This window comes from Myotis lucifugus, unplaced genomic scaffold, assembly GCF_000147115.1.
Source record: "Myotis lucifugus unplaced genomic scaffold, Myoluc2.0 scaffold_2142, whole genome shotgun sequence".
Classification (NCBI taxonomy): domain Eukaryota; kingdom Metazoa; phylum Chordata; class Mammalia; order Chiroptera; family Vespertilionidae; genus Myotis; species Myotis lucifugus.
This window is the reverse complement of record NW_005873190.1, coordinates 3,845-17,311: the sequence shown is the minus strand read 5'-3', so window position 1 is coordinate 17,311 and position 13,467 is coordinate 3,845. Positions and strand designations below refer to the sequence as shown.

General features: G+C 58.2%; 1 protein-coding gene across 1 annotated transcript in view; it reads left to right on the top strand.

The window, feature by feature from the left end:
• The window catches only part of LOC102436453 (serine/threonine-protein phosphatase 2A 55 kDa regulatory subunit B gamma isoform-like), a 13,804-nt gene extending 7,050 nt beyond the window's left edge, over positions 1-6,754 (top strand). Inside the window, exons 3-5 of the mRNA XM_023748950.1 lie at positions 1,055-1,220; positions 2,600-2,712; positions 6,478-6,754. Coding sequence (XP_023604718.1) covers positions 1,055-1,220; positions 2,600-2,712; positions 6,478-6,750 — 552 coding nt within the window. The 3' untranslated portion in view covers positions 6,751-6,754. The remainder of the gene's footprint in view (positions 1-1,054; positions 1,221-2,599; positions 2,713-6,477) is intronic.
• The last annotated feature ends 6,713 nt before the right edge of the window (positions 6,755-13,467 follow it).

The window sequence follows — 13,467 nt, the reverse complement described above, 5'->3', positions numbered from 1 at the left end:
CGGAGTGATTGGAGGCAGGAATACTGAAGAACTTGAAGTGCGTTCTGAAAGCAAGTCAGGTGTAGGCATTTGGCAGTGGGTGCTTTTTAAAAAATATTTTTTTTTTATTGATTTCAGAGAGGAAGGGAGAGGAAGAGAGAGATAGAAACATCAATGATGAGAGGGAATCGTTGATTGGCTGTCTCCTGCACGCCCCACACTGGGGATCGAGCCTGCAACCTGGGCATATGCCCTGGACCGGAATCGAACCCAGGACCCTTGAGTCCACAGACTGATGCTCCGTCCACTGAGCCAAACCAGCTAGGGCAATTGGTGCTTTTTAAACATTCCCCGGGAACTTGACATTGTGCCTGGGTAAGTTTAGCCTTGGACTTGCTGCCAGGCGGTGAGGCCTCCGGTTAGTGTCATGTTGTCACATAAACTTGCTGTCTACTGGGAAGTGGCCCCTGGTGCCCGTGGTGGGCTCACCAGCTCACTAGTTTGGGGCTCTGCTGCCCATGCCAGGATGGGACCCCCAACGAGGGAAGCCAGGAAGCAATTCCCTACCTGAGTCTGACATAACAGGGCACTGCCCAGGGAGTCACTTCAGAGCATGCTCAGTCCTCACGTCCCGCCCCATGGACACGAGGGCACGAGGAGCAGGCCACAGCCTCAGCCTCTGGGACAGACGGACCCCGCGGAGGGAGCGACACATGGCCTAGGCAGGTTCAGTCACCCCTGAGCCTCCACTTGCTGACCTGTAAAATGGGGAGAGTCATGGTACTCAGCATAGAGGGGCCTCGGGGACAGAAGGAGATGAGGCGTGAGACGCACTTAGCTCAGTGTCCGCACATAGTAGGTGCTCAGGAAACAGGAGCTAGCTTGTCCTACAGCCACACAGCAAGGAGATGAAAAAGCTGGGTTTCCGGTGACCCTTGGTGGGTCCAGGGGCACCGCTGGACGCCCGGTCGCCATCGCTGTCGGGCCCGCCGTGGGTTTAACCCCTGGGCCCGGCTCTTGCCTGTTCCCCACCCCCCTGCCGTCCTAGCTCAGGCCCCATCGGGTTTCCTTGCAGAGTAAAAATGCGCCTCACAGCCAGGGCGAGTACGACGTCTACAGCACCTTCCAGAGCCACGAGCCGGAGTTCGACTATCTCAAGAGCCTGGAGATAGAGGAGAAAATCAACAAGATCAAATGGCTCCCTCAGCAGAACGCCGCCCACTCCCTGCTGTCCACCAACGGTGAGGGCGTGCCTGCGTGCGCGTGTGCCTGAGCATGTGTGTGTGCCCAAGCATGTGTGTTTGAACATGTGTGTATGTGTGCATGTGTGTGTCCAAGCATGTGTGTGCAGACATGAGTGTGTGTCTGAGCATGTGTGTGTGCATGTATGTGTGTGTGCCCAGGCATGTGTGTGCAAGGCATGAGTGTGTGTCTGAGCATGTGTGTGTGTGCCTGTGTGCCTGAGTGTGTGTGCAGGCATGAGTGTGTACCTGAGCATGTGTGCGTGCATGCATGTGTGTGTGCCCAAGCACGTGTGTTTGAGCATGTGTGTGTGTGCCTGTGTGCCTGAGTGTGTGCATGCAGGTGTAGGCGTGTGATATCACGGTTTGCATCAAATGCTATTTTCACCGCACTGACAGGGGGAGCGTTTTCCTCGGTCTTTGGATCCTAAAAACCACATCTGATCTGCGTGTAAATTCCACCCGGTGAATGTGCCCCTGTCCCCGCCTTCCCTGTTGGACACGGGCCACCCATGGTTATGCGCAGCGCCATGAACATGGTTGTGATATTCTCCCCTGGGGTGGAGGGCCAGGGAACACGGGGACGCCTGAGGCAAACTTGATCTCCATCTGCCCCTCAGACGCAGGCCACCCTGGGAAGAGCGATGGCGCCCCCTGCCCCCCCCAAGGCCGGCTGCCCGAGGGGAAGGTCATAGCCGGGATCCCCTCTTTCTTGGGGACCTCCGTCTGTTTTCTCTTAGGGCCTTCATCTGATTGGACGAGGCCCACCCAGACTAGGGAGGGTGATCTGCTGTACTCTGTGGGTTAAACGTTACTCTCATCTCAGACACCTTCACAGCCACATTCACACACGTCTGATCAAAGAGCTGGTGCCTGAGGCTTAACCCAGCCGACACATAAATCAGCCCTCACAGCTGCCAAGTTATTCTTTCGATGTTGTTGGCCGATGGCAGAGAAGTGAGGCTCCTGGAGAGTGGGTGCTGAATGGTGGGGGGGGTGCTGCTCGGAAATACAGGGCTTCCCCCCGGGAGGCCTCAGGGAGGAGCTTGGAGACTCGGGGAGCTGCGTCAGGGCCGTCTCTCTGGGGATCGGTGAGAGACTGATCACTCCCCTGAGCGGGCCGTGCCCTTTGACCCAGCGGCGTCACCGTGGGGATCCGTGGTGAGGAGCGAGGGAAGGAAGGCGGGTGTCCCACGCGTGGAGCTGTTCGCTGGGGCCGTTTACCTGGGAGGAAATTGGAACGAACCACCTCTCCCAGCACAGGGTGGCTTCCGAGCGAGCTCTGGGCGGTGCGTCCGTATCTGGTGGACGAGGGCGGATGGATGGCCCATTCTCCGTGTTAATCGTGGGTCTTGTTTCATTTTGTTCTGTTTTTAAAGACAAAACCATCAAATTATGGAAGATTACCGAGCGAGATAAGAGGCCCGAGGGCTATAACCTGAAAGACGAGGAAGGGAAACTCAAGGACCTGTCCACCGTGACGTCACTGCAGGTAAGCGGCCAGCTGGGGAGATGGTGACGTCACTGCAGGTAAGCTGCCGGCTGGGGAGATGGTGACGTCACTGCAGGTAAGCGGCCGTCTGGGGAGACTGCGGGTCCATGGTTCCTTTATTAGCCAACGAGGATCGTAGGGCTCGAGGGCCCTGGTGAGTTGAGCCACAGTCAGTGCAGACCCTGGCTGCGGTCATCTGCCTGCTCCGTGCCTCAGTGTCCCCACCTCCATGCAGAGATGACCTTCTTCTGGAGGCCTCCTGAGGACAAGGCGCCCCACGTCCATAAAGAGCCTTTCAGCTGAGTGTGCAGAGCAAGTCCTGCAACCCCTTGTCACACAAAGAGGGAAACTGGGGCCCAGAGAGGGGCAGGATCTCACCCGAAGCCGCCCAGCTAGTGAGTGGCAGAGCCAGCGGAGAACCCGTGGCTGAGCTGAGTGGACTCCGAGCCCTTCGCCGAGGGGCAGAGCGGGGCCTGGGGCTGCGACTCTTGCAGCTTCTACGAAGTCTCAGCCTCCAAGATTGCCTTTGATTGACAAAGAGCCGGCGGTTAAGCCACGGAGCCATGCTAAAGCCAGCCCAGCCCTCAACATGACTCAAAGGCCGAAGGACTCCTCTCTCTCCCAGCCACGGGACCAGAAGAAAGGGTTCCATGGAGTCACGGGCAGGGGTTCAAATCCTGCCTCTGCCACCTCCTGGCAGTGTGACCAGGTGGGGTCCAGGCTCCACAGCTTCAGTTCTTCATCGGGAACAGGGATGAGCACTGTGGCAGGTGTGTCTTCAAGCACTCTGGCTGGCACAGCTCGTTGAACCCTCACCCAAATCCTGTCACGTGGCATTATCACCCCCATTTCACAGACGCGGGAAGCGAGAGCTGGGATCCAAACCCAGGGCAGGCTGGCCCAGAATAGGCATCCGTCTGCTCTGACATGGCCAGGAGGCCCCTGCCTCACGGGAGAGCTGCAGGACGGTCAGTGGCGTCCCGGGGAGGACTGTGGAGAAGCCGGCCCCTTCCCCCTGCAGCAGGCCGGGAAGCACACGGTGCCGCCTCCTCTGTCCCTGGCTTCCAGACACCGGGAGCACAGTGGGTGCTGCGGACGTGCTTGCTGAAGGAGGTGCTGACCCGGATTCACCCATTCAGCACACACGCTTATTGAGGACCTACTGTGTGCAGGCCCAGCTTGAGGCTTGGGAGGCTGCAGTGAACACAGAGCCCCCGGCAGGATGGGGCCTAAGTCTTGTTGGTGTCCCAGTGCCTGGGACAGGCCTGCCTCAGAGGAGGTGGCCCCAGAGGGCCATGAAGGAGCGGGGACCAGTGTCGGGAAGTGACTGCTCTCTTCAGCTCCAGTTTGCACATCCTAGCAGACTTTTAAAAAATATATTTTTATTGATTTCAGGGAGGAAGGGAGAGGGAAAGAGAGAGAAACATTAAAGAGAGAATCATTGATCAGTTGCCTCCTGCATGCCCCCTACTGGGGATCAAGCCTGCAACCTGGGCATGTGCTCTGACGGAATCGAACTGTGACCTCCTGGTTCATAGATCAGTGCTCAACCACTGAGCCTTGCCAGCTGGGCCGTTCTAGCAGATTTGGAAATGTCACAAGAAATGCCGTCTCCCTCAGTTCGTTCCTCAGCTGCGAGTGTGGGCTGCTCTGAGCTGCCTGGGCTGGGTGGTGTGAGCGCCTCTCCGGGGCTCGCAGACAAACCGCTCCCCGCTCCCTGCACTGCCGCTGGGTGGCTGTGGGCATCCCCCCGCTCCCGCCTCAGTTTCCTCACCGGCAAAATGGAGATGATGCCTCGCTTTTACTGAAACGACCGCCGGCGCACGCACGGAGCATCCCGCGAATTGTCATAAATACGAAGTGGAGATCAGTGCTGTTCCCCAGAAGGAGAAATAAACGTTTAAACACAGTGGCCTCTAAATGACCGGTGAATTGCACAAATAAATTCTGAGAAGGCAGGGAAGCCAATTATCTGGGTTGTCGAGTAACGGGAGTGATGGTGTCCCGCCCCCACCGCCAGCCCCAGGCAAGTCTAGGAGGGTTTCCTCTGGTGGGAAAGATGCAATTATCACCTCTTGATGGCCTGGCGTCTGCGGCAGAGCCATGGCCCACGGGAATCTCAATCTCGTTTATTTCCCTCCCAGCATCGGAGATGTTCTATACATCCCACACATCCCGAGACGGCACTTAACATAAACTGAGGCTGCGGGAGAGAGGGGGAGGCGCGCGGGTCTTTCCTCCCGCCTAGCACTGCCCGGGGACTCGCTGTATTAGCTCTGAGCAGGCACCAGCCTCACCCCCTTTACGGAAAAGGAAGCTGAGGCCTACATGTTACCCAGTGAAGGTAACACTAGTGAGTGGCAGGGCAGGCTGTGAAGCTGCAGGCGGGTCTCAGTCTGCACCTTTGCACCAGGAACCCTCAGGGGCAGTCACCCCAGCTTCCTGGCCCGACTCTCATTTCCTGACCCCGTGACTTAGGCAAGTTGGGTTCATCTTGGCATCCAGTCCTCTCACCGGTGATGTGGGGATGGCAATGCCAGCCCCATTTCCTGGGCGTTGAGCCCAGGCCAGGCCATTGTGTCTGTCTCTGTCCTCGCACCTTTGAAACCTCACAGTTTCCTGGAGTGACACACAGCAGTGTATGCTGAGCCCTGACAGAGATGTGGGCCGTGTGCTGGGTGTGTCCGGGGGGTGTGCCAGCCCTGCCTACCAGGGCAGCTGCACTTCTGGGGGGCTGTTGCCTCCAGATCCTGCAGGAGGAGTTGGGGTTCACTAGCTGTCCCAAGTTGGGGGGAGCGTTCCAGGCGGAGAGCACGAAGGGAAGCAGAGGCGTGCATCTGATACTGTCTCAGGGATCCTCACACGTCCGAGGTGGGAGTTTGTATGAGTGAGGCTAACACTGATGGCTCTAACAGATGACCCCGCATTGCAGGGCAGAGCACACAGAAATGTAATTCTCGCCCTGGCCAGTTTGGCTCAGCGGATAGAGCGTCGGCCTGCGGACTAAAGGGTCCCGGGTTTGATTCTGGTCAAGGGCACATGCCTGGATTGCGGGCTCGATCCCCAGTGTGGGGCATGCAGGAGGCAGCCAATCAATGATACTCTCTCATCATTGATGTTTCTATCGCTCTCTCCCTCTCCCTTCCTCTCTGAAATCAATAAAAAAAATTTTTTTTTAATGTAATTCTCACTCCTAGCAAGGTGCTCCTGCAGGGACACAGCCTCCTGCCATTCCATGTGCCTCCATCCCTGAAGGTTGGGTCTTCACCTTCCATCAGTGGAAGGAGAAAGAGGATAGAAAAGGCACACCTGCCTCTTAACCACCTTGGCCCATAGTGCCAGGCATCGCTGTACTCACAGTCCATTGGTCAGAACCAGTCATGTGGCCACACCCAGATGCAAAGGTAGCTGGGAAACGTAGTCCTTCTCTGGGCAGCCACTTGTCACTTCCTGGTAGAAGGGATGCAAATGTTTGGTGGACAGTCAGCTGACTCTGCCATGGTACCTTCTCATTCCATTTGAGAGATGAGGAAATTGGGGTGCGAAGGGGTTCAGTCACTTATTCAAAGTCACATGGTGGGCTCAGAACCAACCCCAGGAGGCCAAGCGAAGGAGGTGGGCTTTCCCGCAGGGCCGATGGCGATGGGCATTGGCCACATGCGCTGCTTATTTCTGACACGTGCGGGGTGGATGCCCACTGGTGCACGCCCCGCCGTGGCTGCCTGGCCCAGGCGGCCCTGCTCTGACCTGCCCTCCTCCTCGTAGGTGCCCGTGCTGAAGCCCATGGACCTGATGGTGGAGGTGAGCCCACGGAGGGTCTTTGCCAATGGCCACACCTACCACATCAACTCCATCTCCGTCAACAGCGACTGCGAGACGTACATGTCGGCCGACGACCTGCGCATCAACCTCTGGCACCTGGCCATCACCGACAGGAGCTTCAGTATCCTTTCCCGCCGAGGTGGCTTCTGGGTGGGGCTGGCTGGCTTGCTTGTAAGGAGCTGGCTTGGGGGCTTCTGCTTCGTTCAACTTCGGTGAGTCCACAGTGTGTGAATGACGTGCAGACGTGAGCTCATGCTGAGAATTTATGAACACTTTAAAACCACAGCTGTGAGGGTTACATTTGACCCCTCGCCTCCTCCTCGCCAGGGTGGCCATGATCCCCGTCACCCTGGGACCTCACCAGGAACGAAGGAGGAGATAAGGTCCTGGGGTCACCCCTCCCAGAGGAGGGACAGCGGATCCTCCTGAGACCGTCCACCAAAGGCTCCTCTGGACCCTCCCCGCTGGGGTCCCACCCAGGGCTTAGAGTGACAACTGGGGTGTCAAAAGCCGAGCCGGACGGAGTCAGGGGCCCTGCTTGTGGCTCCCTGCGTCTGGACAAGCTAGGGGCAAGAGGATTGAGTCCAGCGCCCACCAGCTGGCGAGGAATGAACTGTCCATACACGAGCATGGGCCTGGGGAAGGGCTGCAGTGGAGAGAGCAGGCTGGTTGCTAAGCTGTCCCTGTTCTGAAGACTGAAAATAATAACAGTAATTACAGCAAGGCTCTTGTGTAGCATTAACGCTTATTAATATTAACTCATTTCACCCCCACAACAACCCCTCGAGGTAGGTACGGCCGCGATCCTCCTTTACACATGAGGAAACTGAGGCACAGGGAGCCCAAGTGAAGGTGCTCAGAGCCCACTCCTAGCTGGTGCCACACCTCCAGCCCCCGAGTCTCATTTCCAACTCTGACACCAGGCTGCTCTGTGAAGGATGGTGCCCAGACGGAGTGAAGGAGGCCCTGCTCCTGCTGCCCCTCCAGAGCAGGCGGACATAAACCGTTGATGCAATAAGCAAGGGGAGCATCCGGCAGGCGAGCAGCGAGCAGGCGGGCCAGAGAGCACATGGGCGCGTTTTTCTACGGCCACGATTCGCCGGGCTGCAGGCGCGGGGTGGGTGGAGAGAGCCAGGGCAGCGGTTTTGCCAAGTGCACAGGCAGACATGGGGCTGCTGGTGAAGGCAAGGAGTGGAAATAATCACTGACCCCAGGACCTGTCAGCCGAGGAGGCGAGGGCTGGTGACAGGAAGGGAGCGTCTGGGGATTGGCGTCCCCGTGGGACCTGGGGGGCTTCCCTGGCTGCAGATCCTGCCTGTGTGTAGCCTGATTTGTGAAACTGAATTGTTAGTTGATCAGATATAGAAGCGCCCTGGCCTTGGGGGTGGAGGAGCGTGCGTGGCATCGCCTGCCGGCTGCAGAGCGGAGCTCCGGCAGCCTTGCTGTAGACCTAGGTGCCAACTCGGCTGATGGAGGAGCGATGGAGTCTCCAGCCCCCGGTGGCCGTGCAGACCTCCCCCGACCGACCGGTTCATCGGGGAATCAGGCTGTGTGTGGCCCCCCGTTCGGCCTGCTGCTGCTCGACCACCAGTGAGGACTCGGGGAGACCTGGCACTGTCCATGGAGCCACCTCCGCTGGCAGGGAGGTGTCAAGTGGGGCGATGGGTCCGATAGCAGCCGAGCGATGAGGAAGGTGTTTCCTTTCCAGTGGGGGGCAGGGTTGGTGGGGGATCCAGAAAGCTGTGACTGGCTGAGCTGGGCACCTGCTCTGAATTTGAGACACTCTTTGAGCACGTACCCGCCGGGGGACCTGGGCCTGGGGCCTCCGTCCCTCTAACTCCGGTTCTGCGGCGTCTCGCCTTGTCCCGAGGCTGCTGTTCAGTCCTCAAGGCCGCTGGGAGTTTTCTGCTGTGTTACCGTCTCCTGTGTCCAAACAGGAACACTTCCCACTTACGCAGAATTAATTTTTAGCAAAGGTTTTCCAGAGAGAGGAACACTTTTCTAATCAGGGAGAAGAGTGGGCACGTTTGGACCATTTGAGGAGAAGAGCTGACTCAGAGGCCTTTCTCTGGCTAATTCCAGAACCGGCTGCTCTGATCGGAGGGCGGGGCCCGGGTTTCCTGAGCCTCTGCCGTGCCCCCCGCCCACGCAGGTGCGTGCCGTAATCTGCCAGCAAGGCTGACCGTTAGGGGTCCCCCAGCTTCCTTCTCCCTCGCCCACAGAATGGAAAGGATGCAGGCCCTTCCATCCTCCCCCGATGGCTCTGGAACCATGTTCTGCTCTCCATCCCATCAGAGGCTCAGCTAGGGCCAGCCAGCCCACCGCAGTGAGAGTGGCTGACCACGTCAGCCCTCTGCCAAAAGCTCTCAGCCGCTTCCCATCAGCTTCTGGACAAAGTCCGAACCACTCAGCAGTGTCCTAGGCGCTTGGTGACTGGCTCTGCCCACCTCCCAGGGTCCTGGGCGCCAGGCTGGCCCACACCTTCAGGCCACTGGGCTTCCCTTCCTGTCATAGGGCCGGGCCAGTGCTCTGCCTTCTGCTGGCCCTTCACTGACCAGCCTTCTCCCTCTCATAGCCGGGCTGGCTCCTGTTTGCCCCCTTTGCTCGGTCACCTGTGCCGTGTCCACTCTGCACCCCTCCCAGGCTGGTCAGAGCCCCTGGGCCCCCCTCCCTGTCACACTGGGCATCACACTGGGCTTTCCTCACCTGTTAATATGCCCCCACCCCCATTTCCAGTGACACCCTGGGGTTAGGAACCCAGTCGGCGCCCTCTCTGTATCCCCACATGTAATGCAGGGCCCGCACATAGTAGGTACTTGTGAATGGTTGTGAATGGAGTGAGGAGGCTCACAGTGTCCACCTGGTTCTGGGATGGAGACTCCCCCCTGTGAGTCTGGGCTCCAGGTGCTTGGGTCCCAGACACTACAGAGGAGCAGCCTGGGTGCTGGGGTCTGGACCCCTGGGCTCGGTTCACTGATTAACGTCCTGGGCCGTCTGTTCACACGAATGTAAACTGGGCCAAATTCCTTAACTTGGGGACGTTTGTAAGGAATAAAGGAGTCAGTCACTAGTTGGGCCCCGGCCGGTGGCTGGCAGCATCTTCCCTCTTCAACAACAGCCCCCTGGGATAGTTATGGCTCATTCTCCGAATTCCTGTGGGTTCTCTGATTGTGTGTTTCACCCCAATGCCGTCTCCACATCTCTTTAAACCACCGCTCGCATCCTTCAGTACCAACATTCTGAGACCGTTGGGCAGCGCTGGGTGATTTTTCTCGAGTGCGATGCGTCTTAAAGGTAACAGGTTGCACAGGCGGCCTCAGCCGAGGAATCTTTGCTTTATGTTTAGCACTGGAGGATTGCAAAGATAGCTCCATTGATTCTCCCCCCGCCTCCCCCCTCCCTGAGCAATTTCTCCTGGTGGAAGCTGGCATTGCACCAGCCCTCAGTCTGGAACAATGCCTAATTCCTGTTTCCTGAGCAGATCCCGAAGTGAGGCTGGGTGGTGGGCCAGCAGTCAGGACAGAGGCTCCAAGGTTCCGGCGCAGCCCGAGGGAACAATGGAGGGGACCCGCCAAGGCCCCTCCGCCTGCCAGGCTCTCTGCTGGCAAAGCACCAAGAGCCCCGGGCCCAACCGCTGCAGTCACCCAGCCTCGCTGTTCCCATCCAGTCAGTGGGCTGTGCCTCTGGGGCTGGGGCTGGGCGGGTGGAGCCGCGAGTACGGGGCCTGATGTGCCGTAGACCCATGACCCACATGACCACAGTCGCCACTCACAGGTGCCTCTATTCATGTTCCCGCAGTGCCACTGTACAGAGGAGGAAACGGGGGAGCGTCTGCTCAGAAATGCCCCAAGTCCCCAAGTCCGAATCCCCAACATCAGTTTTCTGCTTGGAAAACCTGTTGTTAAACCGTGACAGCCCATCACTGCTGCTTTGAGGCCTCCCCAAGGCCAGGCGGGTCAGCCTCCTCCACTCTGAGTGTGCCTGCGCGCTGTCCATGGTGCTGACCCAACTCCCAGCATGCTGCCCAGGGCGCTCCCTCACTCCCTGTGCGCTGTCCATGGTGCTGACCAACTCCCAGCATGCTGCTCAAGGCGCTGGCTCCCTCTGCGCTGTCCACGGTGCTGACCAACTCCCAGCAGCAAGCTGCCCAGGGCGCTGACTCACTCCCTGTGCGCTGTCCATGGTGCTGACCCAACTCCCAGCATGCTGCCCAGGGCGCTCCCTCACTCCCTGCGCGCTGTCCATGGTGCTGACCCAACTCCCAGCAAGCTGCCCAGGGCGCTCCCTCACTCCCTGTGCGCTGTCCATGGTGCTGACCAACTCCCAGCATGCTGCTCAGGGCGCTGGCTCCCTGTGCGCTGTCCACGGTGCTGACCAACTCCCAGCAGCAAGCTGCCCAGGGCGCTGACTCACTCCCTGTGCGCTGTCCACGGTGCTGACTCCTCCGGCAGCCAGTCCTGCAGTCGCCCTCACCACCTCCCACACACCGGCCTTGCTCTGTGCCACTTACTCTGTGCCAGACGGCGTTCTAAGCACCTGGAACATGTTAACCTACTTAATCCTCTCGGCGACACTGTGGAGCAGACATTATGAGCATGACCCCCTTTTTTGTTTTGTTTGTTTTTGTTAATCCTCACCTGAGGATATTTTTCCATTTCAGAGAAAGTGGAAGGGAGGGGGAGAGAGAGAGAGACAGAGAGAAACACTGATGTGAGAGAGATACATTGATTGGTTGCCTCCCACATGTGCCCTGACTGGGTCCGGGGGGTTGAGCCTGCAGCCGAGGTATGTGCTCTTGATAGGAATCAAACCAGGGATCCTTCAGTCTGCAGGCCGATGCTCTATCCACTGAGCCAAATGGGCCAGGGCAACATGCCCCCCCGTTACAGGAGGAAACTAAGCCATAGAAAGGTTAGGTGATTGACCCAGAGTCCCAGCTGGGCAGTGGCAGGGCCTGGGAGTCAGACTCGGGGCCTCTTGTGTAGATGGTCCTTTCAGCTCTGAGAAGTGGGTGCACTGCCCGCGGCCTTTCCTCGCCCCGGCCACGCAGACTGCCCATCAGCCCCCGCGATGGGATAATGTCTCCTGGCTCTTGTTTGGATTCTAAGGGAAAGCGGGCGCTTTCCACGCCCCTACAGGCCACACTGGGACTGTTTGTAACACAGGTGGCCGATGCATGAGCTCTGGCCGCTGTCTGTTTCTAACGCTTCCTCTAATGGTGGGGACGTGCCACTCCATGGTGCTTCCGATCCCGCCTGACAGGCCTCCATGGCATGTCTGTAACACGCTGCTGATTAAAACTGGTCGATCCCAGGCTGCAGCCTGTCTGCCTCCCTCTCCCTCCCTCCCTCCCAGCCTGCCGCTCACAGCTCCTCAGCCCCATGCCTCCCCCTCACGTGGATCACTCCTCCACCCTGGCCCTCTGCCCAGATAACTCCTGCTGGCTCTCGGCCTTGGCGTAATGCCATTGCCTCAGAGGACCCGTCCCTGACTCTCCAGACCACTCCAGGGCCTTGTTATAAACCCCCTCACGTGTGCCCTGAGTATCCCTCCTGGAGCAGCGCACGTGGGGCTGATAGCGGGCTTTGCTGCTGGGCGAGGAGCCTCAGGAAGCCAGGACGGGGCTGCATTGCCCTCTCAGAGCCAGGAGAAGGCAGCTCCTTGGGAGTGTGTCCAGCTCTGTCCACCTTGGGCTTCCCCTTCCAGGTCTCAAACCCAGGCATGCAAGTCAGCACAAACGCTCACAGTGACAGCCCCCACAGCTTTTGCAACCTGCTTCATTTCCTATTTTTGTGTGTGTTTCCAGAGGAAGAGAAAGGCTGATTTAAAAAAAAAAAAAAAGGCTGATTTTTATTTAGCTAACCAATTTATTGCTAAAAGTAGTAACCATGTGCTAGGGCCTTTGACGTGTCATTTCATTAAATCCTTACTGCAGCCCTACAAAGCAGATATTACCAACCCATTCTGCAGATGAGAAAAGCAAGGTACAGAGAGGCTGAGGAAGTTTCCCTAAGTCGAACAGCTGTTGTATGGTGGGGTTGGGCTGTTGTGTCCGGATCTTTATGGCTCAGAATCCAAGGCTTTCTTTCCTGTCTGAGCGTCTAGGAGTCATATACCCCGGCTGTGGTAGGGATGTGTAGACTGGCTCGCCGCCCAGAGAAACCACGCAAGGGCGTCAGTGGGCTTGTGCAGTGAGCAGTTATGCAGAAAGGCCCCTCTCCCATGGCCCCACCTGCCCCAGCAACCTGGCTGCTTCTCCCTGAGCAGACTGCACCGTCAAGGTCAAGGTTCTGAGTGGAGAAGGGAAGAAGGCTGAATTGTAACACCCCCCCCCCAAAAGCTGAAGTCCCCATCCCCAGGGCCATCGGAAGGTGGATGTTCAATCTTTAAAGAGGTGATGAAGGTAAATGAGGTCATTGGGGGCCCTGATCCTGTAGGACTGGTGTCCTGATAAGAAGAGATTTGGACACAGAGAGACACCAGGGATGCGCACACAGAGGCGAGACCGTACGAAGACACAGTAAGAAGGTGCCGTGTGCAGGCCCAGGAGAGAGGCCTTGAAGAACCCACCTTTGCTTACACCTCAATTGTGGGCTTCTAGCATCGAGAACTGTGAGAAGATAATTCTCTATTGTTCAAGCCACCAGCAGTGGCGTTGTGCCGTGGAGCCTGGAAAAGCTCCCTCGGGCCAGGCTGCCAGGAACCCTCCTGCACGATCGGCCGTGGTTCGGCCTGAGTGCTCACAGCTCATGCTTGTAGCCTGGTCATCATCCGAAGAAATTTGCTGGAAAGAAAGCCGCTCTGCTGGGTGTGCCCGTGAGGCCGCCTCCATGTGAGGGAGGGAGGCCTTTGGGGCACCGGCACACCCAGCGTCCCTGGGGCCTGTGTGGGAGGCCCCCTGTGGCCCTTGGCAGAGCTGCCTCCATCCTCACT